General features: G+C 34.1%; 1 protein-coding gene and 1 long non-coding RNA gene across 4 annotated transcripts in view; one reads left to right on the forward strand and one right to left on the reverse strand.

Annotated features, from left to right (window-relative positions):
- Nucleotides 1–9,495: 9,495 nt before the first annotated feature.
- LOC134269814 (uncharacterized) lies at nucleotides 9,496–17,459 on the reverse strand. Of its 3 annotated transcripts, none has more exons than XR_009992648.1 (4): nucleotides 17,356–17,459; nucleotides 14,260–14,339; nucleotides 13,908–14,045; nucleotides 9,496–9,807 (listed from the first exon to the last, which is right to left on the reverse strand). It is a non-coding gene; the product is annotated as an uncharacterized LOC134269814 (long non-coding RNA). The 3 variants fall into 3 exon arrangements; XR_009992649.1 differs by lacking the exon at nucleotides 17,356–17,459 and adding an exon at nucleotides 15,982–16,085; XR_009992647.1 differs by lacking the exon at nucleotides 17,356–17,459 and adding an exon at nucleotides 15,948–16,085.
- Nucleotides 17,460–18,245: 786 nt separating this feature from the next.
- LOC134269812 (uncharacterized) overlaps nucleotides 18,246–25,741 on the forward strand; it is a 42,153-nt gene continuing 34,657 nt past the window's right edge. The window contains exons 1-2 of the mRNA XM_062752017.1: nucleotides 18,246–18,252; nucleotides 19,465–19,764. Of these exons, the coding sequence (XP_062608001.1) occupies nucleotides 18,246–18,252; nucleotides 19,465–19,764 (307 nt within the window). The remainder of the gene's footprint in view (nucleotides 18,253–19,464; nucleotides 19,765–25,741) is intronic.

Genomic DNA, 25,741 nt, shown 5'->3' on the forward strand with positions numbered 1-25,741 from the left:
ATAAGTAATTCAATGAACATTTGAATTCGTGGATCTGCTCAACAACGAAATCCACGAAAATTGGTGTTCAATGAATATTGATAAAACCACAGTAATTAGGCAATGAAGGGTTATTTTCTGAGAGAAAACTAAGGTTTCTAAAGATATAATTTAAAGAGGATTTGATATGGGTAATGATATTCAATCAAACAGAAATTCGGAAAAAGTACGTAGATGGGAGATAATTTTCCGAGAGAAACTTACATATAAAACAATGTATAAAATCATTTTACCTGTCCGGATACATTTCTTTCTTTGGAGCATTGCTTTTTATTTCCTAATGTTCAATAAAACAGAAATACTGCATAGGTAGGGCGCTGGGAGATCACTTTCTGAGAGAAAACTCAGAAGTAAATATGTTATAGTGAATAAAAGAAATAATTAAAATTGCCACGAATAACATCTTTCCTTGGAGTATTTTATAATTTGATAATTATAATATAATTGGTTTTGAAAAAAAATATAGCAAACAAATAAATTACTTTAAGCTAAAAAAATCAAAAATATCCCAAAAAGATGTACATCATGACATGTCTAATAATCTTATGTACATATTTACATACAGATTTCTATCCATGGTAAAATATGTTCAACCCACTCCTTATTCCCTACTTTTGTTTGCTTGAATTTCATATTCCACGCATCCCATTCATTTTTGTTTTCAATTCTAAATTTTAAAATAATTAGTTCATAAATAGTGTTACAGGTTGATATTGTCATATGAACAAATCGTTTTATACTAAAACATTGAAAACATTGAAAAACGTTACATGAGAGGATGTACTTTATGACAATTTATCTTCTTACCCTTGTTTTCATACACACGAAACTTAGGGTAAAAGATTTTCCATTCACTTTGTATTCTATATTTTTCATTTGTTTGAATTTCATTTTCCACAAATGTTCATAGATGTATATTTTTCGTTTCTAAATTTTTAAATAATATGTTCATAAATGAAATTATATAGAGGGAGATATTGTTATGAAGCTGTTACATGTTCTGCAGATTTCATGCTTTTTATAGCATCCAGTCGAATTAAAAGAGATTTTGTGTCTAAATATTCTTGTTGAAAAGAATTTGATTCATGGGCAATGGAATTAAAAGACAAAAATCCAAGAAATTTACAAGAAGATAATTTTTAGATGAAAGATTAAAGAGGATGTAGGTTTTAGGTACTTTTAGCTGAAGTATTGCTTTTCATTTGTGAATGTACAAATAATCTGAAATTCAGAATCAGCCGGGTGTTGGGAGTTCATTTCCTGAGAGGAAACTGAGATGTCCATCTGAATAAATGAATAAAATCAGTGGGTTTTCATTAACATCTGTCATTGGTTGTAAATGTTTTAAAAGAAGAAAAAACGGAATAAGGAGGGAGGTGGAAGATTATTTTCCCCCAGTTAGATATAACTCCATGTATCAAATCAATTGACCTGTCAGGACACATATCTTTCCTTGGAGCGTTGCTTTTTATTGTTAATGTTCAAAGAAACAGAAATACGGAATAGGTAGGGCATTGGAGGGTTATTTTCTGAGAGGAATCTTAGGTGTCTAAAGAATATAATTTCAAAAGGATTTGAGAATCAGTCACGTGTAGCGAGTTCATTTTCTGAGAGGAAACTTAGATTTACATGAAAATAAATAAATCAGTTCCATAGGCTTTGATTTACATCCGTCATTGGAGTATTACTTTTATTTGTAAATGTTTTAATATGACACATTGAGGAAAGATATGAGAACAAGAGGCCCATGGGCCACATCGCTCACCTGAGAAGCTTTGACCATTCTGTTCTTTACCAGATTTCCCCCTTGTTATACATAATGCATCCCCACCCTACCCCATTGATCATAATTTAGACATTTTGAAATCTACACTACCCCACGATCCTTCCATTGGCACATATGTTTCAGCTTTTTTGGCCGAGTGGTTCCTGAGAAGAAGATTTTCAAAGATTTTTCCTATATATTTCGTGTAAAACTTTGATTCCCCTATAATGTCCCCGCCCTTCCCCCGGGGGTCATGATTCCTACAATTTAGAATCTACACTACACAGAATGCTTCCACATAAGCTTCCCTTTTTCTGGCCCAGTGGTTCTTGAGAAGAAGATTTTCAAAGATTTTTCCTATATATTTCTATATAAAATTTTGATTCCCCATTGTGGCCCCGCCCTTCCCCCGGGGGTCATTATTTGAACAATTTAGAATCTACATTATACCAGGATGCTTCCACATAAGTTTCAGCTTTTCTGGCCCAGTGGTTCTTGAGAAGAAGATTTTCAAAGATTTTTCCTATATATTTCTATGTAAAACTTTGATACCCCATTGTGGCCCCGCCCTTCCCCCGGGGGTCATGATTCCTACAATTTAGAATTTACACTACCCCAGAATGCTTCCACATAAGTTTCAGCTTTTCTGGCCCAGTGGTTCTTGAGAAGAAGATTTTCAAAGATTTTTCCTATATATTTCTATATAAAACTTTGATTCCCCATTGTGGCCCCGCCCTTCCCCCGGGGGTCATGATTTGAACAATTTAGAATCTACACTACACCAGGATGCTTCCACATAAGTTTCAGCTTTTCTGGCCCAGTGGTTCTTGAGAAGAAGATTTTCAAAGATTTTTCCTATATATTTCTATGTAAAACTTTGATACCCCATTGTGGCCCCGCCCTTCTCCCGAGGGTCATGATTTGAACAATTTAGAATCTACATTATACCAGGATGCTTCCACATAAGTTTCAGCTTTTCTGGCCCAGTGGTTCTTGAGAAGAAGATTTTCAAAGATTTTTCCTATATATTTCTATATAAAACTTTGATTCCCCATTGTGGCCCCGCCCTTCCCCCGGGGGTCATGATTTGAACAATTTAGAATCTACACTACCCCAGGATGCTTCCACATAAGTTTCAGCTTTACTGGCCCAGTGGTTCTTGAGAAGAAGATTTTTTAATGACCCAACCCTATTTTTCTCTTTTCTTGATTATCTCCCCTTGCGAGGGGATATGTCCCTTCATTTTAACAATTTTAATTCCCCTTCACCCAAGGATGCTTTGTACCAAGTTTGGTGAAAATTGGCCCAGTGGTTCTTGAGAAGAAGTCGAAAATGTGAAAAGTTTACGGACGGACAGACGGACAGACGGACAGACGGACGGACGGACGACGGACACAATGTGATCAGAAAAGCTCACTTGAGCCTTCGGCTCAGGTGAGCTAAAAAATATTAAAACATTGCTGTGATGTCATTCCTTTGTTCTCTCAGTCTAAAAATTTACCTATGGCAGTCCGATATTAGTGAGCAGTCTGATATTAATCGTAATATCAGACTGTCTCAGTACTGATATCCTTCAAAATCGGACTGCTACGGAACAAAAGAAATAAAAAGTGTGATAATTTAACAAACAGCAATTTAAATTTCTATTTCTCACATACTGGAATGAAGATTTAGAAAACATTTGTCTTAAATATTTGCAAAAAAACAAAAACCAACTTGCAATTACACTGAAAATACTGTAACAGGAAGAAGAATGTGCAGTAAACCAGATAATGCAAATAAATAAAAAATAAACAAAAAAACCCCTACAAAAACGGCTAAACTTCTAATAAACTAAGACCTAACATATGATAATTAATACTTAATTTGACGGATTTGCAACAAATTTGAAAGAAATTTGAATATTTTCAATGTTTTTCTCAAAACTCTTGGATTATTGATTTTGTTTGTTTTTCTGTAACGGAACATCAATAACAAAGGTATATGTAAATGATTAACATGAAAAAATGAAACGGACTAATTTACCTTCAGCATCCGCTTAATTTTCTGTGATTTAATTCTTCATTTCTGAATTTTCCATTCCATTTCAAAATTAATGAATATTTTGTCCCCACTCTCCTTATTAAATTCTTTCAAATACCTTCTTCAGTGTAGCCAAATCCCTAAATACTGAGTACTTTTCAGTTTTTTTTAAGCCTGCGTTTTTTGAAAGAATAGCTTCAGTGGTCATTAACACCTTTGTCTTTTGATCTAATATCGGACTGTCTCAGGTAAATCAAAAGCAATGTTTTAAGTACGATATATGCCTCATACAATTCTGTATTAAAAAAATATCAGACAGTTTTCGGCCCTAACGGGCCTCAAACTGTCTGATATTTTTTAATACAGAACTGTATTCGGCATATATCCAATACATAAATACATCGTTGTTATTGTATTCTACGCGTTTCCTGTAGTTCATTTGATATTTTTGAATTAAATTCAAATCAGTTGGTGTCTAAAGATATTATTTCAATAGACTTTAATATGGGTAATGATATTCAAACAAACAGAATAAGGAATAAGTAGGGAGCTGAGAGATCATTTTCACAAAGAGAAAACTTAGATATAACACGATGTATAAAATCACTTGACCTGTCAGATCGATACATATCTTTTCTTGGAACATTGCGCTTTATCTGTTAATGTTCAAACAAACAGAAATACAGAATAGGTAGGGCGCTGGAGGGATCATTTTCTGAGAGAAAACTCAGATGTACATGTGAATAAATGAAAATGATCATAATGATTGGACTCGTCAGTGAATACATCTCTTCTTAGAGTATTTTATAATTTGTGGATAATAAAATGATTGGTTCAGACGTAATATAAAACAAATTGATAACAAACTATATCACTGCATGAAAAGTTGCGTTTAATAAAATTAAACTTAATTAAATTTACATTTTACATGAACTTTCAAGTTTAATTCGAATTTAATATTAAATTATACATCAAAGTTTAATGGTAATTAAATCTCAACTTTACGTCATGTTTAAAAATGATTAAACGCCATTAAACCCGCAGTTTCAAGTAAAATTGAGGTTTAAGGAAATTTTTTTTATGACAAATGATCAGCAATTTTGTCGAAGAAATACGTTAAATATGCTACTGTCCCCCTTTTTTCAGATATCATATTTTGCTGGTGAGATTGTTCATTCATTGCTACCCGATCTGTTTGCAAAATTTAATCATGGTGATGCAAATAGTTGGAATTTATACCCTCTTTTTAATTGATGCCCACCCCCCCCCCTTCCTTTTAAAATGGGTTTATATTTTTCCTTTGATCATGGATGTCTTTACTACAGACATTAAAATAAATTAAATCATTATTCCTTTCTCTATGTCAAAATCATAATTTCAACTTGGACAATAACTCTCTCATCATTTTAAATATTGTAAACTGTAAAGCACAACTTGTTTTTTATTTATTTTAATTTCACACAATTTTAAATTCATAGCTATTATCTTAATTGATAATGCACTGCCTTTATCTAGCAATTTATCTTCCGTGCCTCTCTTTGGGCCCTTTATTGGAAAAGAATACTCTCTCTATATTGCATGTTGCATTTCATTGGTCACTGGTTGCAATCAACCATGCAATCCACATTTTCTTTCATCTATTAAGATATGCATTTAGTTTTAAATAAAATACTCATTATACGAACAGCACAAAAGTTCTCATAAACATTGAACACAATTTTATTCATTTAAATGAACATGTCATGTATCAACTAAGTCCATTACTTCTATAAAATAATAATGATAATAATGGTCTAAAAAATTGCAAAAACACATTACTTCTGAAGTACCAATGATACAATAAACAATTCAAATGTTATAACACACGCTTAAAAAAATAACATTGAACAGTTAATGAAATCGCCAGGCATATCTATATTTTACACCAGGCACATTAAGTTCATCCTTCCAAGATGACAAAAACCACCTGGCACAGGACGCACATCCTTCCAAGATGGCCGACACCACCTGGCGCAGGACGCACATCCTTCCAAGATGGCCGACACCACCTGGCGCAGGACGCACATCCTTCCAAGATGGCCGACACCACCTGGCGCAGGACGCACATCCTTCCAAGATGGCCGACACCACCTGGCGCAGGACGCACATCCTTCCAAGATGGCCGACACCACCTGGCGCAGGACGCACATCCTTCCAAGATGGCCGACACCACCTGGCGCAGGACGCACATCCTTCCAAGATGGCCGACACCACCTGGCGCAGGACGCACATCCTTCCAAGATGGCCGACACCACCTGGCGCAGGACGCACATCCTTCCAAGATGGCTATTTTTTTCTGAACTTTGAAACTCTTTCCAGACATTTCCATCGTAAATATCTGTCAAAAACCCAGGTGACTGCTTCCTTGATCGCCAATGGTTACAAAGATCTTCAAACCCAGGCCTTTTAACTAAATCTTGCAAAGATTCTTGAATAGGTTTATAGCAGTAAGTTTTAAATGGGTAAAGTTTTTTGGTTCCATCTAAAAGTGTTAAAGATTTTGACAACAATTCCCCACATGGTCTACGCCTTGCTGGCTGTGTATGGTTAGGATATTCTACAAAAGGACATTTAGCAGACACAGTTTGGCCCTCTAAATTCAATACACAATCATTGTAGAGGTAAATAGAAAAACATTTTCTGCATACAACATATTTTGTAAAATTGTCTTTTTTCAAGCCTATTCTTTTCCATAACAAATAAACTGAGCCTGGAAAAATAGTAGCTAAACTTGAAAATATGAATGACTCTTTTCCAATTCTAGAAAAGAATGTTTGTAAAAATGAAAGAAGGCTGTTTATAACACAGTCTGGCAGCATAAAAATGGCTTGCCATGTACATATGAATATACATAACCACATCAAAAGTGTCCCAAATTTTATATTTGGGTTTGAAACATTCACATCATTCATTTCATTTCTTTCACAAAGTTCTTCTGTTTGAAGGTCTAAATCTAAATCCTCCAAACTTGCATTATTCCAGACCTCATCTTCACTTTCAGACTCAGCGTCATAATTATTAACAAAAAATTTTTTTGCTAACGTATGATTGAAAAACATTGTGTAATCTATGAGAAGATAGGTTCTCATCTGATGAACTCTCTGATGATTCCTCTACATTCTCCTGAGATAAAAATTCAACATTTTCTAACCCAGACTTGGAACAACTCCATTGATTATTACAAAAAAACATTTCTTTATGCTGCCTAAAATACCTAGATGTAAATGATTGTTTACATCCTGGACATTCTTTCCTTGACATTTTTTTTCTTTGAGCTTGGTGAAAAACTGAAAGTTTTTGTTTCCCTGACATGGTTATTAATATTCCCTTTTGGAGCTATTAAATTCAACAAGAGGCCCATGGGCCACATCGCTCACCTGAGAAGCTTTGACAATTCTGTACTTTACTAGATTTACCCCTTGTAATACATATTGTGACCCCACCCTACCCCACTGATCATAATTTAGACAATTTGAAATCTACACAGATTTTTCCTATATATTTCTAAGTAAAACTTTGATTCCCCATTGTGGCCCCGCCCGATCCCCGGGGGTCTTGATTTGAACAAATTAGAATCTACACTACCCCAGGATGTTTCCACATAAGTTTCAGCTTTTCGGGCACAGTGGTTCTTGAAAAGAAGATTTTCAAAGATTTTTCCTATATATTTCTATGTAAAACTTTGATTCCCCATTGTGGCCCCGCCCAACCCCTGGGGGTCATGATTTGTATAATTTAGAATCTACACTACCCCAGGATGCTTCCACATCAGTTTCAGCTTTTCTGGCACAGTGGATCTTGAGAAGAAGATTTTCAAAGATTTTTCCTATATATTTCTAGGTAAAACTTTGATTCCCCATTGTGGCCCCACCCAATCCCCGGGGGTTATGATTTGAACAATTTAGAATCTACACTACCCCAGGATGTTTCCACATAAGTCTCAGCTTTTCAGGCACAGTGGTTCTTGAGAAGAAGATTTTTTAATGACCCCACCCTATTTTTGTCTTTTCTTGATTATCTCCGCTTGCAAGGGGATATGTCCCTTCATTTTAACAATTTAAATTCCCCTTCACCCAAGGATGCTTTGTACCAAGTTTGGTCAAAATTGGCCCAGTGGTTCTTGAGAAGAAGTCGAAAATGTGAAAAGTTTACGGACGGACAGACGGACGACGGACACAATGTGATCAGAAAAGCTCACTTAAGCCTTCGGCTCAGGTGAGCTAAAAATTGCAAAAAATACAATTCTAACAACTCATTATTGAAAAAGCTTAAAATAGATAATTACCAAAAAATATACAATTACTCATGACTAAAAAATATACTACTAACCAATTTAAGGTAGGTCCCTACTCGTAGAAATAATTGGATAATGGTGCAATTTTTGTCCTGATTTACATAAATAGATACTTTATCTACTTCAAAAGCACAAAAATTACAAAGATAATCGCTATTTTTACTGAGATAGGGTGTGAAACACTCATGTACCCTCTTGTTGAAAAAGCAAAATCATCACGGTTATAAAGACTGTCTACATTTTATGTCATAGCACATGGCAAATAAATTCTTTTGAACATAAATTACAAGGATAAGGATAATATTTAATAATTTCAGGCTATGGAACACATTTCTGCTTAAAATTAAGAAAATATTGAATAATTAATCTCATTTCACTAATAAAGTAACAGACCTCAAAACTCAAATAAAGCTCTCTATTAGAATAATTAATTTGTTTACCCTTATTTTTTTGTTTTAAATCATAGCAACCAATGCTTGAAGTATCTTATAGGCATGATAAATTTATTGGTCATCTGTTTTTTCACCGAGATATGGGGTAAAACATACAGGTACCCCCATCGCAGTTCAATAGCCCAAGCATTTTATGTTGGCAAAGATATTTATAAATCAGCTTAAAAGTGAAATATTATTTTTAAGAACAATATTAACACACCCTTTCCTAACCACAAACATAAATTTTATTCTCTATTTAATTCTTTATTCATTATGTACTGTGAGCATGTCCACTACTGATGATCTGACTTTCCTGGATGCTTATTACTAGTTAAAAAAATTATAAGCGATGTCTTTCAAGCAAAATTATGTCTGAAATTGCATATACATCGATAGAAACATGTGTTGTTGCTTTTTAATTATAATTGAGTACCTGAGTTCGTATGTAGAAAATTTGCCGTCAAAACCGAAAGTAGGAAAATCCCATCTGCACAGCATACAAATTGTGCATAAATAAAAACAACAAACAAAAAGTTTTATGCAATGACATAAGAGCAAATTATTCACCACGTTTTCTGTAATTAGATATCGGAAATATCTGAGATGTACCAATGCAATCATAAACGTCTAGTATCAGTGTAACCTCCTAGGCTAAAAATACACCGCATCTGAATATCACATCCGGCATTTGACCTCGCGCTTGTGTTTTAAATCAATTCAATTTTTTGCTACATACTGTATGAATTTCAATCCTTGCACAAAAAATAACCTCAATCATCTTTATACGCCCCTCCAACATTTCTATAGACGTTGTTTACATTTTTGCTAATGTTATATGTACCATAATTTTAAAACCGAAAACGGTAATTCCGGCTTCCGGTTTGACACGAGTAGCCCCCTACTTTAACAATATCAAAAATCCTTTTAAGTCTTGCAGCAAAATTTACATTTTTTCTTACTTTTTATAAAATGAATACAATGGTTAGTGAATCTTAAAAGCTTTTCTCTTTTCTGTCTTTCGTCCTCCAATGTTTTTCGCAACTTAACCGCATCCCTGTTCCCGTCCCCAAATAATTCTTTTGCCGTTTTGTAATTGGTCCTCTTTTCTATAAACGTTTCATCGATATATATGGAATCCTTTGCGCACTGTGAATTTACTTCCTGTTCCGCCTCCTCTAAAAGTGAATATTCCTCCTCCAGACCAACTTTCTCTGCTGCAAAAATTAATATTAAAATCAAAATATGTATGCTGAACAATTTTAGCAATTGTATCAAAAATGGAAATCATTCAAATTTAATAAAATTACCTATAACAATTCCTTTAAATCTTCAATAATCATTTTTCATCAATATGAGTATATAAATAGTATTTGTACGTCAATGTTAAGCAAGCAATCATACAATGACATTCATTACCTTGATTTAATACAAGTTATATTTTAAAATAAATTGATTAGGGTTGGATACCGTTAAGGATGAAACCGTATGATACCATACCGGTATTTTTGAAAGGATACGGTTGTTTTAACGGAATGGTACTATACCTTGATGAATGAGAATCCGGGTTTATTTTAATGAAAAATATGCTTTCAATTATCACCGCTTATAACCAAACTTTCAATGTTATAATCTAAAATGTTTTAAATATATTCTATTTCTATAATTCAACCTTTTATTAAATGATGAACAAAACAAATTAATCTGAATCTCAATAAAATAAAAAAAACATAAGAAACATTGTTGTCTAATTCTCTGCTAAATGACAGCTGATTGCTTCATCCTGTCGCCATTTTGCTTGGTATCACTAAACGATGAAACATGAGAAAGGGAGAGATGACATCACAAATTCGCAACGATTTCCCTTTCTAATTGACAATTTTTATCGGTTTGTAATAACAAAACTCAAACAAGATTAATGTAAATATTTTTTTAATAAGTGTTGGTTTTTCTCGAATATAGGTTGTAGAAAGGAAGTATCTTCCTCAGTACTGATTTTGTTAATTAGCCAACCTTTTCAATGCACAGAGAATCAAGTTTCGCGAGTCTGGAATCTTTTTCAAACAAGAGGTGTTTGTAAAACACTTATGCCCCCCTACCCCCAAATTGGAATTTTTCCAATTCCAAGGGGCAAAACTCTGTCAAAAATGGCACGATTGTACCCATAAAAGAATTTGACCTATATATTCACAGAGTTCTTGAAATCTTTTTCTCGCTGTCAGTCGTTTGAACCGACTGCCATGTGAAGTTTGTCAGTCCAGACAGATTTCTATCAGTCCAAAATAAATTTAATAAAAACATGAAAATAAAATTGTATTCAAATTTTATTATCAATAAACACGGTGTCTATATGAACACTGCACACTTCTTACCCTAGCACCGTCAAGAAACTTGTTTTAACAGTGAACCAATAGTTTGGCACAAGTTAGAATAATCTGAGTCTCGGAACATGTCCTCATAACAGTTATACTCGCAATGTAGCAAATAGGTTTGCAAATAGGTTAGAATTGCTCCGAAACGAATTTGAAGTATAGGAAAGGATATGAACTGGAAATAACTTCAAAATTGGTTTGAACATATTTTATTGTTTTGATGTAATCACAATAGGGCTGTCACGGTTCCAAAAATTTTCGGGTCGGGTCGGTTCTGATTTTTGTAGGTTCGGTTTCGGGTTTCTCGGGTCGGGTAGGTAATGGAAGAAAAGCTCATGATTTGTATCATTTCCACATTTAATCTTAGAAATTGCAACATTATAACTAGTTTAAATTAGCCTCCTGACTAGACAACAATTGTACCATATTATTTAAATAACCTTTCAGGGTTTTAGATTGAAATAATTTTTAAGTAACTATAGGCCATTCTGTCCTAAAATTCCTAAAATTATAGGCCAATAGAAAAGTTAAACAAGCTCAGATTTCTATCCGACTTTTACAAAATAGTCATTTTATTACATAAAATATTCAAATATGAATATTAATTTTCCTTTTAATGAGGTGGAAATATTATTTTGCTTTCTTTTAAACAAAATTAATATATTGAAACAGAATGGGAATTGTTTTTTTTTTAATTCCATTCAATGGGTATTAACCTTATATTAGTCCCACCTTTTATTACTTGTACATATATTCATTTCTTGGGAATATAATTTTTAAAAATAGTAATCCAAAAATTAGACTTGTATCTCTAATGATATTCAATGTATAATCGCGTTTAAAGATTACATAGAATAATTTATTCCCCTTAGTAAAACTTTGCACCATTGTCCGTTTCCTGCTATTAGTCCGACCCCATATTCAATCATGGCGGTAAAAAACAACATGGCATGGATTCCTTCGATGTTTTAAACATTCATCACTACTCTTATGCTCCTTGCAGTTGGGTTTGGAAATAAAATTATAGAGTATTTTGTCAAGATCTATTTATACCAAAATGTCATTGGCTGATTGAATCGGCAGTTGCAGAAAGTAGAGAAAAACAATCGGATCTGAAGGGGGGGGGGGGATTATACGACTGGCCCTTACATACAGAAGATAATTGGCCATTATGTCAATTTCAAACTTATAGGCCAACGTGGCAGGTAAATTTATTTTTTTCCTGCCATTTTTAAATTTTATTGGCAAATGGCCAACACCAATTTGAAATCCTGCCTTTTCATGACAATGTACTAACAAATCTCTCGTTTTTGACGCCATTTTTATAGTAAAATCTTCTCTATTATACATATCGGACCCGAACCGAATTCCGGAAAAACGGAACCGTACCCGTCCCGAAGTAATTGTTCCGCGGTTCCGGGTCATTTCGGGTACCCGTGACAGCCCTAAATCACAAAAGGATTAATAACAACAAACCTATTTTTTAGGTCGCGTATGTCTTTAAACCTAAATTATGATCCAAATAAAGACGATAATTCAACTTATTTTCTTAACGTTTTTTTCTCGCTTCTTACACGCCACGTTTGCATTCGGAACTCTCTGGAATCTTCGTAGTAAATGTACTGAGTTCGAGTCATTGCCGGTGTTTATTTTGTGACATAGTGAATATAAGGAACAAATTCTATTATTAAACCGGGTCCGTAGGACATTTATCATTTTAACGATAGAACATTGTCTTTAAATTTGCACTTGTATTAATCAAGAAGCCATTACAACATGCAGAAAAAGAGTTTGGAAGATAACGATCCATCGATAATAGGGAATTTATACGAAATTTAGTCAGATTTTTGCAAGTTCTCTGTCAACACCATCCGGTCATTTGGACTGACACAGAACGGAAAGTAATCGGTCCTTGGTTGTTTCAATCAGTTTTGCCGACAGGACCGAAAGATTTCAAGAACTCTGTATTCATCTGATAAATCAGTATACTACATTTCATCTCAGCATGTGCACAGTTGTGAAGAAAATGAACGGAAACTGCAAATAATTGGAATTTTTCTAAGTCCAAGGGGTATAACTCTGTCAAAAATGGTGCAATCATGCCTAAACCAGAACTTGACCTAGATTTTAATGTGATATATCTGTATAAAAAAATTTCAAGTATGTACAACGGTTGCAAAGAAAATGAACGGAAACTGCAAATAATTGGAATTTTTCTAAGTCCAAAGGGCATAACTCTGTGAAAACTGGTGCGATCGTACCCAAAACAGAACTTGACCTAGATATATATCTGATAAATACATGTATGTATACCAAATTTCATCTCCGTATGTGCAACAGTTGTAAAGAAAATGAATGGAAACTGCAAATAATTGAAATTTTTCTAAGTCAAAGGGGTATAACTCTGTGAAAACTGGTGCGATCGTACCCAAAACAGAACTTGACCTAGATATTCATGTGATATATCTGCATACTAGATTTCATCTAAGTATGTGCAACGGTTGTAAAGAAAATGAACGGAAACTGCAAATAATGAAATTTTTCTAAGTCCAAGGGGCATAACTCTGTCAAAAATGGATGTGATCGTACCCAAAACAGAACTTGGCCTGAATATTTATGTGATATATCTAAATACCAAATTTCATTTCAGTATGTGCAACGGTTGCGAAGAAAATGAACGGAAACTAAGTGGACCGACAGACCGACCGACAGACAGCAGCAAAGCAATATGCCCTCCCTTCTTCGAAGGGGGGCATAAAAATTATTTTATTAAATCTTTAACTATGTTTTAAAGATTATGAAATACCGTTATCAGTACCGGCATTAAATGAAACGGTACTTTACAGGTATTTGTGAAGTAACTATTCGATACAGTACTGGTACCATGTACCAGTTTCCAACCCTAAAATTGATCACTTTTCATCACAAATAGCGGTAATATTTACCGTTTTTTTTATTGAACATTTCGAATTCCTCAGAACTCTCATTCAACTGCAGGAGCCTTGCCTTTTCCATTCTGTGTTTCTTCCTTTTTTCTTGCCTCTTCCTCCTTTTATTTTCTAGAGAGTGTTTTCCCATTTCATCTATAATAAAATTAATGATAATATCAACAACAGATGTTTGTAGATATTCTTTTGATAAATCTATATACATTGTACCAAATTTCAATTCAGTGTGTGCAACCTCGTGAAAAAAATTTTAAACATCTACCTTTGGTTGACAATAAAAAAATCTTGTAAAATGTGTAAAATATTTTTAAAATAAATAGCATGAACCATTTGAAATAAACTTCCTTACTCAGTGCATATATTTCTATTAATGCTCCTGTCTTCTTCTATATTGCCAACTAACCAATCTCAATATGGTAACCTAATGACCTGTAAAATGAAATAAATTGTCAAACTTAATTTTCACTAACAGCTTAACCATTATCAGGAAATGGTTAAACTTCAATGGATTAAATTTTCATGAAATGAACAAATTATGGTTATTTACTGTATAACATGTTTATTTCTCTTGAAATAGGGAATCCTATATATCAAATTAATTTTGCTCTGTCTTTTTTCATTGTTTTTTATTTCAAAGCGTGTCAATGATTGCCATACACTTATTATGTTCCCCAAACGAAGTTGGGGAACATATTGTTTTTACTCTGTTTCTTATTATTATTTTTCTTCTTCTTCCTGGGTACTTTTTTGTCCGCGAGTGATCTTGTAAACTGTTCACCCGAAGAAGGTAAAACCTTTTTAGGGTTAGTAGACATGTTATGTAGATTTGCGGAATCAAGGTCATTTTGCGCGCACGTGCTTGCAAGAGCGTGCACGTGCAACACGTAAAATGACCAATATAATAGATATGGCCATAACTTTTCTATTTCTTGATTATATGCTTTGAAACTCATAAAATATAAATATATAATAGTACTGTACACATGATGACATGATCATGCACGTGCGCTTCGCTCTGATTGGCTGAAACTAAAGTCTCAATATCTTTCTTGTATTTGATTAAATCCTTTGAAATTTTAAACATAGTTATACATTAGGGAGATCTACAGCCTGATATAAAAGAATTATGATAAAAGAATGTGCATGCACGTGTGCTTGCAAGAGTGCGCACGTGCAACACGAGAAATTAAATATAATTGATATAGACGTAACTATTTAAATTTGTGATGAAATGCTTTGAAACTCATAACATAAGGATATATTAGAAGCTTAGACAAGAGGACATGGTCAAAAAAGCAAGATCTCACGCGCGTGCACGTGTGCTTTGCTCTGATTGGCTGAAACGAAATTCTCAATATCTTTCTTGTTTTTTGACGAAATGCTTTGAAATTTTGAACATAGTCATGCATTAGGATTTCCTACAATATGATATGAAAAAATTGTCATGAAAACACGCGCATGCACGTGCGCTGCAATCTGATTGGCTTAAACTTTAAATAGTTATAACTCCCTTGCTTTCCAACTAATTGGGATGTGATTTACACCATAGACAAACATAATGGGCTCCTACAGGAAGGTTTGGTCATCATGCACATGCATGCACGTGCGTGCACGTGCAATCAGTAAAACTAAAAATACACTGGATTTAGCGTATTTTTGAATACATTTTGATTCAATGTCTTAATATTAGGTACATTAAAGTAATTGATAGTGTAGATAAAATGATATGGTCGTTTAGCATAAGTTTGCACATGCGCTCACGTGCAATGCGAAAATTTGCGATATACTTGGTATATTTATGGAAAACGTTGTTAATGTCTAAGATGCATAGAGTTTGCCTTATTAGATGAAGCTTAGAGGGAATGAGGAACCAAAAGGAAGTTGGGGAGTGTTTGGGGAACATCTGTAACGGTTCCCGTTACAATCAGCACTAGTTCTTTAAGTTCTTGTGGAAATTTGTGTTGGCAACTTGGCACCGATGATTGCATATTGATATAAATATGATATCACATGGATTTAAACATATCAACTCTTTACCTTAATTCCTTTATCTCTTATCCTCAAAACCTACCAAAACATCTCTTTCAAGCTCATATCAGAATCATGTCGCTCTATGTTGAAATCATTAAATAACTTATCATTTCCAACCTGGGATGCTTTTGTTTATACTAGGCCTAGTTTGTTTTAGCGTATTCCGATCCCGATAAATTTTTGAATGCAACTTATTGTTTGGGGAGTAAAGCAGGAATTTTTACGATTACGAGTTCGCGCCAAGTGGTTTTGCGCCGATCACTTGTTCGCGCCGAGTGGATTCGCCCCTATTGATTTCTACTGTATAACTGAAGATACCGCTTATCGAATTAGTCATTTGATTAATATATATAATAAGATATATTAAGATATTATAAAGAAGAGGTAATATTGCAATGAAATGGGAAGTCTAATATTGTAAATCAAATGAAAAACAATGACATCCTTGAAAACTCAATGATATTTGTGAAATAATTTCAAATGAATATTTATTTTAACAGCCAGTCTTAATTATTCCAAATTAGACGATCAATTTTGTTCAAATAAATGGCTAAAAATGGCCTCGCTATCAGTGTTAATACAAAATGGGATAATTATCCGACACACGACATTAACGCGTGGGGTTAACTAATTACAAGGTACTAAGTTATATAATTATAGGTCATCGGGGGGAAGCCATACTGTATACTACTTATATCTTACCTGTTGATAAACGGGGCGAAACCACTCGGCGCTATACCACTCGGCGCCAACACCTAATCGCCGCGTCGTCATCGGGGGGAAGCCATACTGTATACTACTTATATCTTACCTGTTGATAAACGGGGCGAAACCACTCGGCGCTATACCACTCGGCGCCAACACCTAATCGGCGCGAAACCACCCTACACCCCTTGGGTAGTGGGAAATCCTTGTATATTTTAATCATGCAGTACTTGAATATGACATGGATACTACCCTCTTTGTACAGATAATTACAAAAAGATGATACATGTATCATACCGTAAAATGAGATTTCCCTGTATGTTAGGTGTAGTGTTGGCCAACATTGGTAAACTAGGCCTATTTATAGTAGACATGCATGTGCATGGAACTAGCCTAGAAGACATAAAATACGTATTTCTGATGGGACTGAAATAAATCAAATAATTCATGAAACTAGTACTGTCACTCAGCTGTTACTGAACTGCTGAAAAGGATATAAGAAACTGGCCTGTACTCTAAGACAAAATTCCTTTTGTTTGTGATTTTCGATTGTAAATGATTGCGGCACCGCGCCCAATATTGAGGCCGACACAGGTCAACTAAAACTTTGTAAATTGTAGCTTTTATTCCAATTGTAACATAGGGTACTGACAAATGACATCACAATGACATCATGTAATTTTGAATAGTATATCTTTTCAACACATACCTGTAAGTTATCTTCTTAAACCCCAGAACTCTAAATATTCACCAATTTCTTTTCACACATGTTTACACCGGCTAGGAGTAAAGTTACTGCCGCGGAAACTGCTGCTGCTGATTGGATGAAAATGATGGAATTCATCCTTGTACATTTTCGTAATTTATATTAAAGTAAATCAAGGGAAAAGACAGGATAAAATTCAATAATTCAAACGAAGTTAATTATTTTGATAATTTTTGTTTAATCAATATATGTTTAAACAGTAAAATAGACTTGAAGAAATCCCTGGGTTGTGAAGATGCGAAAATAACGATTTACTGATAGGTCGGACCAAAATAATGTCGGACTAGGCCTATATCAAACTCGGACTATAACAAACTCGGACTACACAAAGCCGGACCATAACAAACTCGGACCATAGTACTAAATTTACTATATGTTAATATATAATTATATTTTTGCTAATATATTATTAATAAGTTATATATTTTCATTTTTTTTTTCAAATGTTTGAACCAAAATAAATATTTTGCACTTTCTATAGTTAACAGTTATAAACACCTGCAGAGAAAATCTATACGTCCGCCGTGCTGTTGACTATTTTTAAATACCAAATATATCAATTTTTTTTTACAGAGATATATATGACTTTTAAATGCCATATAAATACGTATAACCAGATTTATGTTTTAGGTAAAAAAAAAAAATGAATAATTAATTTCACTTTCGTTTTTAAATTTACTTATACCAGTAAGTAAATGTAATGGAAAACACAATGATAATGAATGATTTAATATTTACAGAGACGTAAGATTGACTGTTCGGGGAGTGGGGGGATGGGGTGGGTAAATTATGATTTTTTTTACAAAAATATTTAACAAGAAATTAGGAAAAACATGACAGGTACATATATTTTCTCAGCAGACGTAGTCTACGACAAATACTTTAAACTGTAAAATGGATAAGAGTTTTGTATTCTTATTTTAAAGTGTTTTAAAATTGTTTTAAATGGTAAAACACACATATCTATAGTATTCAACATAATATATATAACAAAATACAAATTAATTTTATATTCAAAACAGGTATCTGTTATTACTTAACATATATATACGGTAGTCCGAGTTTGTTATAGTCCGACTTCGGTTTGGTCCGAGTTTGTTATAGTCCGACATTGTTATGGTCCGACTTATCTGTCAGCGACCCAAAAGGAACCCAAAAGGACCCAAAAGGAACCCAAACTTAAAGGACTTTAATTAAAATGTCATAAAACATTGAAAATTAATAATTTGAAGTAAATTACGAATATTATATTATATTTTTACATAAAAGTTGGCAAAAAATACTTATATTGATGCAACTGTAACAATAACATACAACTTTTATTGCACATCAAACAGTATAAATCTCACTAACACTTAATTGAACATAAAAGTCAGGTATGCTTTGATTTCTTTTAGCTGAAATTAACAAAGTATTAATTTACTTCGCCTTCTGAGCAAGCAGCAAAAAAAAAAAAAAACACCCAGTTAACCTTAAATAAATGCACGCCCGAAGGAAAATTTACAAATTAATATAGAGTCATTTTTATTTTAATTATTTTTCTACGTAAAATTTCACATCAAACCGGGGATCTATATTTTAAAAGAAATTTGACCGGGTTATTAGACGAAAATTATCCCCATGCCTAGAAAATTACTCATTTCTACAGTCATTTTAAAAAAATCATTGGAGTTTATTTTTTAGGAGACGTTTAACACATGAAACAAAAATATTTCCAAAAGGATTAAAATATCTACATTTTGATATAACCATATCTTACTATATGATAATAAATATATGAAAAAAGTTTTTTATCTTATTCATGTTTTAGGCATATGGTATCGGGGATGGGTGGGGTGTATGGGTGGTGGGGGACCTCCCACCTCAACCCCAACCACACACTTTACCCTAAAAAAATAGTTTTAGATTTGATAAAATATGAAAATGTTCATTATATATCCATTTATTGTCTTTATTTCAAGTCCTTTTGGGTCCTTTTGGGTTCTTTTGGGTAAATCGACGCACCCCATAATCATTTCGGAATTCCTTCCGATCATGGAGGAGAATAACTAGACAAGCGAATATTTGAGGGTCTAACTGCTCTGGGACTTAATAAGCTACAGTTTGCTGTTGTCAAACTAGAATCTTGCAATGGCACGGAAAGTATATCATTTTCAGATGTCTCTTGTGGATATGAAGTGTTAAGGGACAAAATAAAACGACGGCCATGTTTTTTCCCGTTTACATCAATGTTTAAAGACGGAGTTTCTTTCTTGCAAAATTTGGAAAAAGCAAGCAACGATGACATTAAAAACATGGAAAGTCACATGAAAGATGCTGTTTCACGCCTAAATGCATTTTACAAAGCTAAAGGTAAGAAAAGAAATTAGTTTGATCCCGTCCACTCCTAATCCGAGATTCCTCTGACTCTAACCCCCGCTTTTATATTGTGACTTGTGCGGGGGAGAGTCAGAGCGGACGCCATATCGAAAACTGGGAATCTGGCGAAACCACCTGGTAGCGCTACTCTGCCTACCTTTTACAACTTTTTTTCGCGGAGCTAACTCCCGAGACGCGAGAAATCAGTAAAACAATTATTCACCCACTTGTCAATTGTCATAAAAATGATGCTTCCACCGTTTAAACCACCCTATCACCGACAAATGTAGCATCACTTGAACTAGGTCGCCTGACTCGCCTCCTCGCCATTCGACCGCTTTGCGCGTGACGTCACACACAAATACACAAACAAACTATCACGTGAAAATATCATGTGTGGTGTTTTAAACCTCATATTAGCTTAAAAGTCGGTTTTGACAGATGCGTTCCTTATCAATAAATAAATAAAACATCATTATGTTATTTTATATGTATTTTCACAACACTTTCATAATTTTCCGAAAGCCCTACACGTGGTTTGAGCACGTGTTACTTTCAAACTGACTGGAATTTTGTGTGCTTACGTCATGCGCAAAGCAGTCGAATGGGGAGGAGGCGACCTAGTTCAAGTGATGCTACATTTGTCGGTGATAGGGCTGTTTAAACGGTGGAAGCATCCTTTTAAACACTATTTACAAGTAGGAAAATAATTATTTTACTGATTTCTCGCGTCTCGGGAGTTAGCTTCGCTAAATAAAGTTATAAAAGGTAGGCAGAGTAGCGCTACCAAGTGGTTTCGCCAGATTCCCAGTTTTCGATATGGCATCCGCTCTGACTCTCCCCCGCACAAGTCACAATATAAAAGCGGGGGTTAGAGTCAGAGGAATCTCGGATTAGTCCACTCCTAATTTGAGATTCCTTTGACTTAGTTAGAATAATCTAACTGTGTCTCGGTACAGGCCCTCACCACAGTTAGAATATGTCCCATATACTTGCAACGTAGCAAATCGGAGCGGATCAATCGGAGCGGATCCGCTCCGAAACGATTTTGAAGAATATAAAATGATTTGCACTGGAAATAACTACCAAAATAATCAAAACAAAATAAATAAAACACAAAATAAAACCTTCTTGAGATTGCTTATGCCTTTTATCCCTAAAAATAATCCATATAAATACGTAAATCCAATTAAATTTCTCAAGGTTTTTCTCTCCATTCAAATGTTTACATTTGGAACTCTCTAGATTATTCCTAGTAAATGCACTTTCGCCTGTGTTTCTTTCTGCTACATTACGAATACACAGAACGAATTCTATCGTTAAACCAGGTCCGTAGGACAATATCATTTTAACGATAGAACATTCTATCTACCTCTGACTCTAATCCCTGCTTTTATATTGAGACTTAGGCAGGGGAGAGTCAGAGCGGACGCCATACTGAAAACTGGGAATTTGGCGAAACTAACTCGTGTCGCGACTCTGCCTACCTTTACAACTAAATTTTGCGTAGCTAACTCCCAAGACACTAGAAATGGGTAAAATAATTATTATTCTACTTGTTAATCGTCATTAAACGCTCCTATCACTGACAAATGAAGCATCACTTGAATAAGGTCGCTTTCTCGCCTTTTGACTTCTTTGCGCATGACGTCAACACACAAATGCACAAAATTCCAAAGTAACACGTGCTCAAAACACGTGTGGACCTTTCGGAGAAATATTAAAGTATAAAATATGAAAAATACATAAAACAATATAATGATGTTTCATTTATTTAATTATAAGGAAAGCAACTGTCAAAAACAACTTCTATGGTAAAATTAGGTTAAAAACAGCATTAACACCAAACATGATATTTTCACGTGAAAGTTTTGTTTGTGTAATTGTGTGTGACGTCATGCGCAAAGAAGTCGAAGTTCAATAAAAGCAGGAGTTAGAGTCAGAGGAATCTCGGATTAGTCACGTCCAGGAAAATCACTATATAAGGATATGGAAATAACGAACAGTATTCAATCTCAACGTCCATTAAACAAATATACAAAACAAGAGCAGAGCAAACACGGACCTCCGAAACATCAGAGGTGGGATCAGGTGCCATGGAGGAGTGAGCATCCCCTGCTGACCGGTCACACCCGCCGTGTGCTCATTGTCATAATCAGGAAATAACGGAAAAAATCCGTAGTCAATTCAGTGTATAAATAATGGACTAACAATTGGTATGAAAAACGTCAGTCAACATTTCATTCAATGATAAATTGTATTTGCTGACAAGGTCATTGTATCGACCATAGAATTTACGAAATGATGACTTTAAACGAGACTGTTGATATTCTTGTTTCGTCAACTTGCTTGTCAATAATTTACCTCGTTTAAGAAATTGTTCATACGTAGAGCATGCTCTTGCGTATCGAATCAACTGAGATATAAATACTCCGTATGCAGGTGATGAAGGTATATTGCTGCATAAGTAAGGGAAGTTGACGATAGAAAAATTAAAGTCATCACGTTTATCATATAGCTTGGTTGTTAGATTACCATTTGTGTCTTTTTCAAGTAAAATATCCAAGTATGAAGCAGATGTGTTGGACTCTGTGGTATCTTTTATCTCAAGCTCACCAGGATATATCGTGTCGACGTAGGAATGGAAATTATCATTATTAATTGACAATACGTCGTCGATATATCTAAATGTCGAGTTGAAGGCCACAGCAAGTGTTTTTTTCTTTTCACGCAAAAGATTTTGCATAAATTCTGCTTCATATGAATATAAAAATAAGTCTGCTAATGACGGAGCGCAATTTGTACCCATGGGAATTGAAATAGACTGTTGGAATACCTGGTCTCCAAAAACCACATAGATATTGTCAATCAGAAACTCAAGCATCTTCTTGATGTCAACTTCAGAGTACTTATGTGTACAATCAGAATCTGTTTTAACAAAATAATTTTTCAAATGACCAATGACGAGGTAAGTAAACTTACGAGTTCCATTTTTGTTGAAGAAGCAGCTGTCAATGATATCAAAAAGCCTGGATTTTAATTTGTCGTGCGGAATTGTTGTGTATAAAGTTGAAAAGTCCTAAGTTTTTATGCTGTTGATTTTTGTAAAGTCTTGTGATTTCAAATTGTCCAAAAGTTCTTTAGAATTTTTAAGTATCCACATCTGATTTACACCACTTCTTGAATATATAGTTGTACAGTACTCTTGAAGTTTTTCCTTCACTACTGTCAATATTTTAGTGAGAAGTAACGAAAGAGGCTTGGTTGAACATTTACTGGAACCTGCAATGTATCTTTGTTTGTAAGGATTCTTATGAAGTTTCGGAATCCAATATATATATTTTAGGCGTAACAAAAAATTATGTTTGTTTACGGTTACCCGACCGACCCTAATTTTTATCGCCGACCCAAACTTTTTTTTCGTCATAAAATTCAGGAAGTTACTGGCTGGTCAGTTTAACTTTTACATTCATCTTTGAAATCGAAATTGAAAGTACAAAAACAAAACCAGCGAGTTCAATTTCTACCCTCACCAATGAGTTCGTTGCAATTTGCTTACCATTGCGTGGCAGTTGCTGGGGTGTGCAACAAGCATTGCCTGATGCCTGGTGCTACCGTTTTGGGGGCAGTAAATTTAAAATTATGCATAAAATACATGAGAAATACAAACGGTATTTTTACTCATTGTTTTGCTATTTAATTTCCAACTAATGAAATCTTTTTTAGGCAGCATGCTCCAACTGTTCTTAAATTACTTTAACCTTATCCATTTTGAAGTACTACCTGATTTATTTACTTAAAAAAAAAATTTTTTTTTTCTAATCCAAATTTCCTCCATTTCTCTGTTACTGGTAAATACATGCAGATATCTCTTTCCATTACTTACAGTTCCCCAATCAACTAATAGGTAAGTGTTATGCGGTTAAACTTTAATATATATCAATTGTATTTAATGGTTTGAAATGAAAATAAAATGGTTTTGCTTCATCGTAGATAAGCTACACTAGTACAATATGTTCAGAAAAGAAAAATAATATAATTTCATAAAATTTTTAAACTTCAACTTTAAAAGGGATGGTTTAGGACCCTGACTTTCTCAACAATGAACTTTTTTACAATATTTGTTTTACAATTTTCTGCCCCTATATTTGGACTGCTCACTTTTAACTTTGGGCTAGTAACTTTATTGCTGTTAAAAGCCTGTGGGCTAGTAGCCTAGTACTTGATTTTTTTTTTACATCCACACCCCTGAGTTGTTAGGCAGTTGGCAAGAAACCACCCATATTACAAGCCAAACAAAAGTAAGGCACCACACAAGGGTAAAACTCTTTTGTAATTCAACCAATTCATGTAAATTTTAAATTCAGTAAAATAAAAAAAAATTCCTACCTACCGACCCTTTTTATTTCAGCATGTAACAGTAAACAAAGTTATTTTTTTGTTTGGCCTTATAGCAATATAGCAAAATATACTTATATATAGCTTTATTTAGCTATTTCAGAGTAAATGTTTTATGAAAAGCATGCAGACAAAAAGTCGCATAATGAGGCAATATTAGTTTTCAACTTTGAAATGGACTGAAAACAATTCACCAAAAACCCACTGATAAAAATAAGCAAGTTGTACCTGTTTTCTTCAACTTGTTGTATGCCAGAGTCCTACGGTACCGTTGTACTTAACTTTGAAAGTCAGGGAATCGGTCAAAAAAGTTTTTATAATCTTTTACCATGTTGTGTCAATAGGAAAATTAATTAATTACCTTCTTATGATGTTATCATGTCAGGTCCAGTATAATTTCTTGATTAAGCTGTATAGCTTTAAATAGCTATATAGCTTCATTAAGCTATTCAAAATAGTTGATGGAAGTTCAAGGTCACTGGAAGAAAATTTCATAATTCTTGTCCGCTTTATATCTTTCTGATGGATAAACTTGGTAATTTTTCATTTCACACAAAGATTGCCCATGACCCAAGGGTGTGTCATGACCTTAAGTTCAAGTTCACTGGTAGATAATAATTTGTGTCCGGTCCATATCTTTCTTATGGATAAACTTACTTCTGAAAAACCCAGCAGGGGTATTTTGTCCCGTTTGGACAGTTCTAGTTTTTGTCAAATGTCAGATGAACAAGAAATTAAATTGGTGAGGCCTAAGCACCTGAAATTAGTATTATAGAATTATAGAATAATCTTAATGCAAGGAAAAGATCAGATGCTGTTTAACGTCCCTCACCAGAATATTTCACTGATATGAAGATGTCACCATTGCCGTTGAAAGGCTGCAAAATTAGGCCTTTGCTCAACACCTACGGCCTTTGAGCAGAGAGGGATCTTTATTGTGCCACACCATTCAGAATAAATAATTCATCATTTAATTACCTTTATTTTTTGCTCGCATTCATGATTTGTTCGCATTCTGCGTTCACTCACTGTTCACCATTCACTAGTGCTGTGCGATATTACCGGTTAACCGGTGTATCCCGATTTTTTTCTTTCGGGTTCGATATGCTATAAATTGTTACAAAAAAAGTTATTTGCCCTTTTCAAGGTAAAATATGGCGGCAAGCGACGTGAAGTGTGATCAGAAACCAGAGACTTGTCTCTTTCAAAAACGAAACGATGACAACTGTTATATGAAACCTCTTCACATTAAAGCTGAATCTGAGTATTACAATTAATTGAATTCACCAAGTTGTGCCAACAAAAAAACTTATCTTGCCGCTTGCGCCGACATAACGCAATCAGGCAATTGGAATATCAACTCGAGAATACATGTAATATGAGTTTGTGTTTTCATTTAACCTTCACAAAAAGCAAAAAATTATTAAATATTTATATCGTGATATATTGCAATACAAAATATAATATTGCAATATATCGCTATACGATTTTTCCGTCGCGATACCCAGCACTACCATTCACACATCGTTCTCCAAGTTGCGTTCAGCATTCGCACATAGTTCACCCACCTTTC

This window comes from Saccostrea cucullata, unplaced genomic scaffold, assembly GCF_032062105.1.
Source record: "Saccostrea cucullata isolate Sc308-1 unplaced genomic scaffold, CSIRO_AGI_Scuc_v1 ctg2060, whole genome shotgun sequence".
Taxonomy (NCBI): domain Eukaryota; kingdom Metazoa; phylum Mollusca; class Bivalvia; order Ostreida; family Ostreidae; genus Saccostrea; species Saccostrea cuccullata.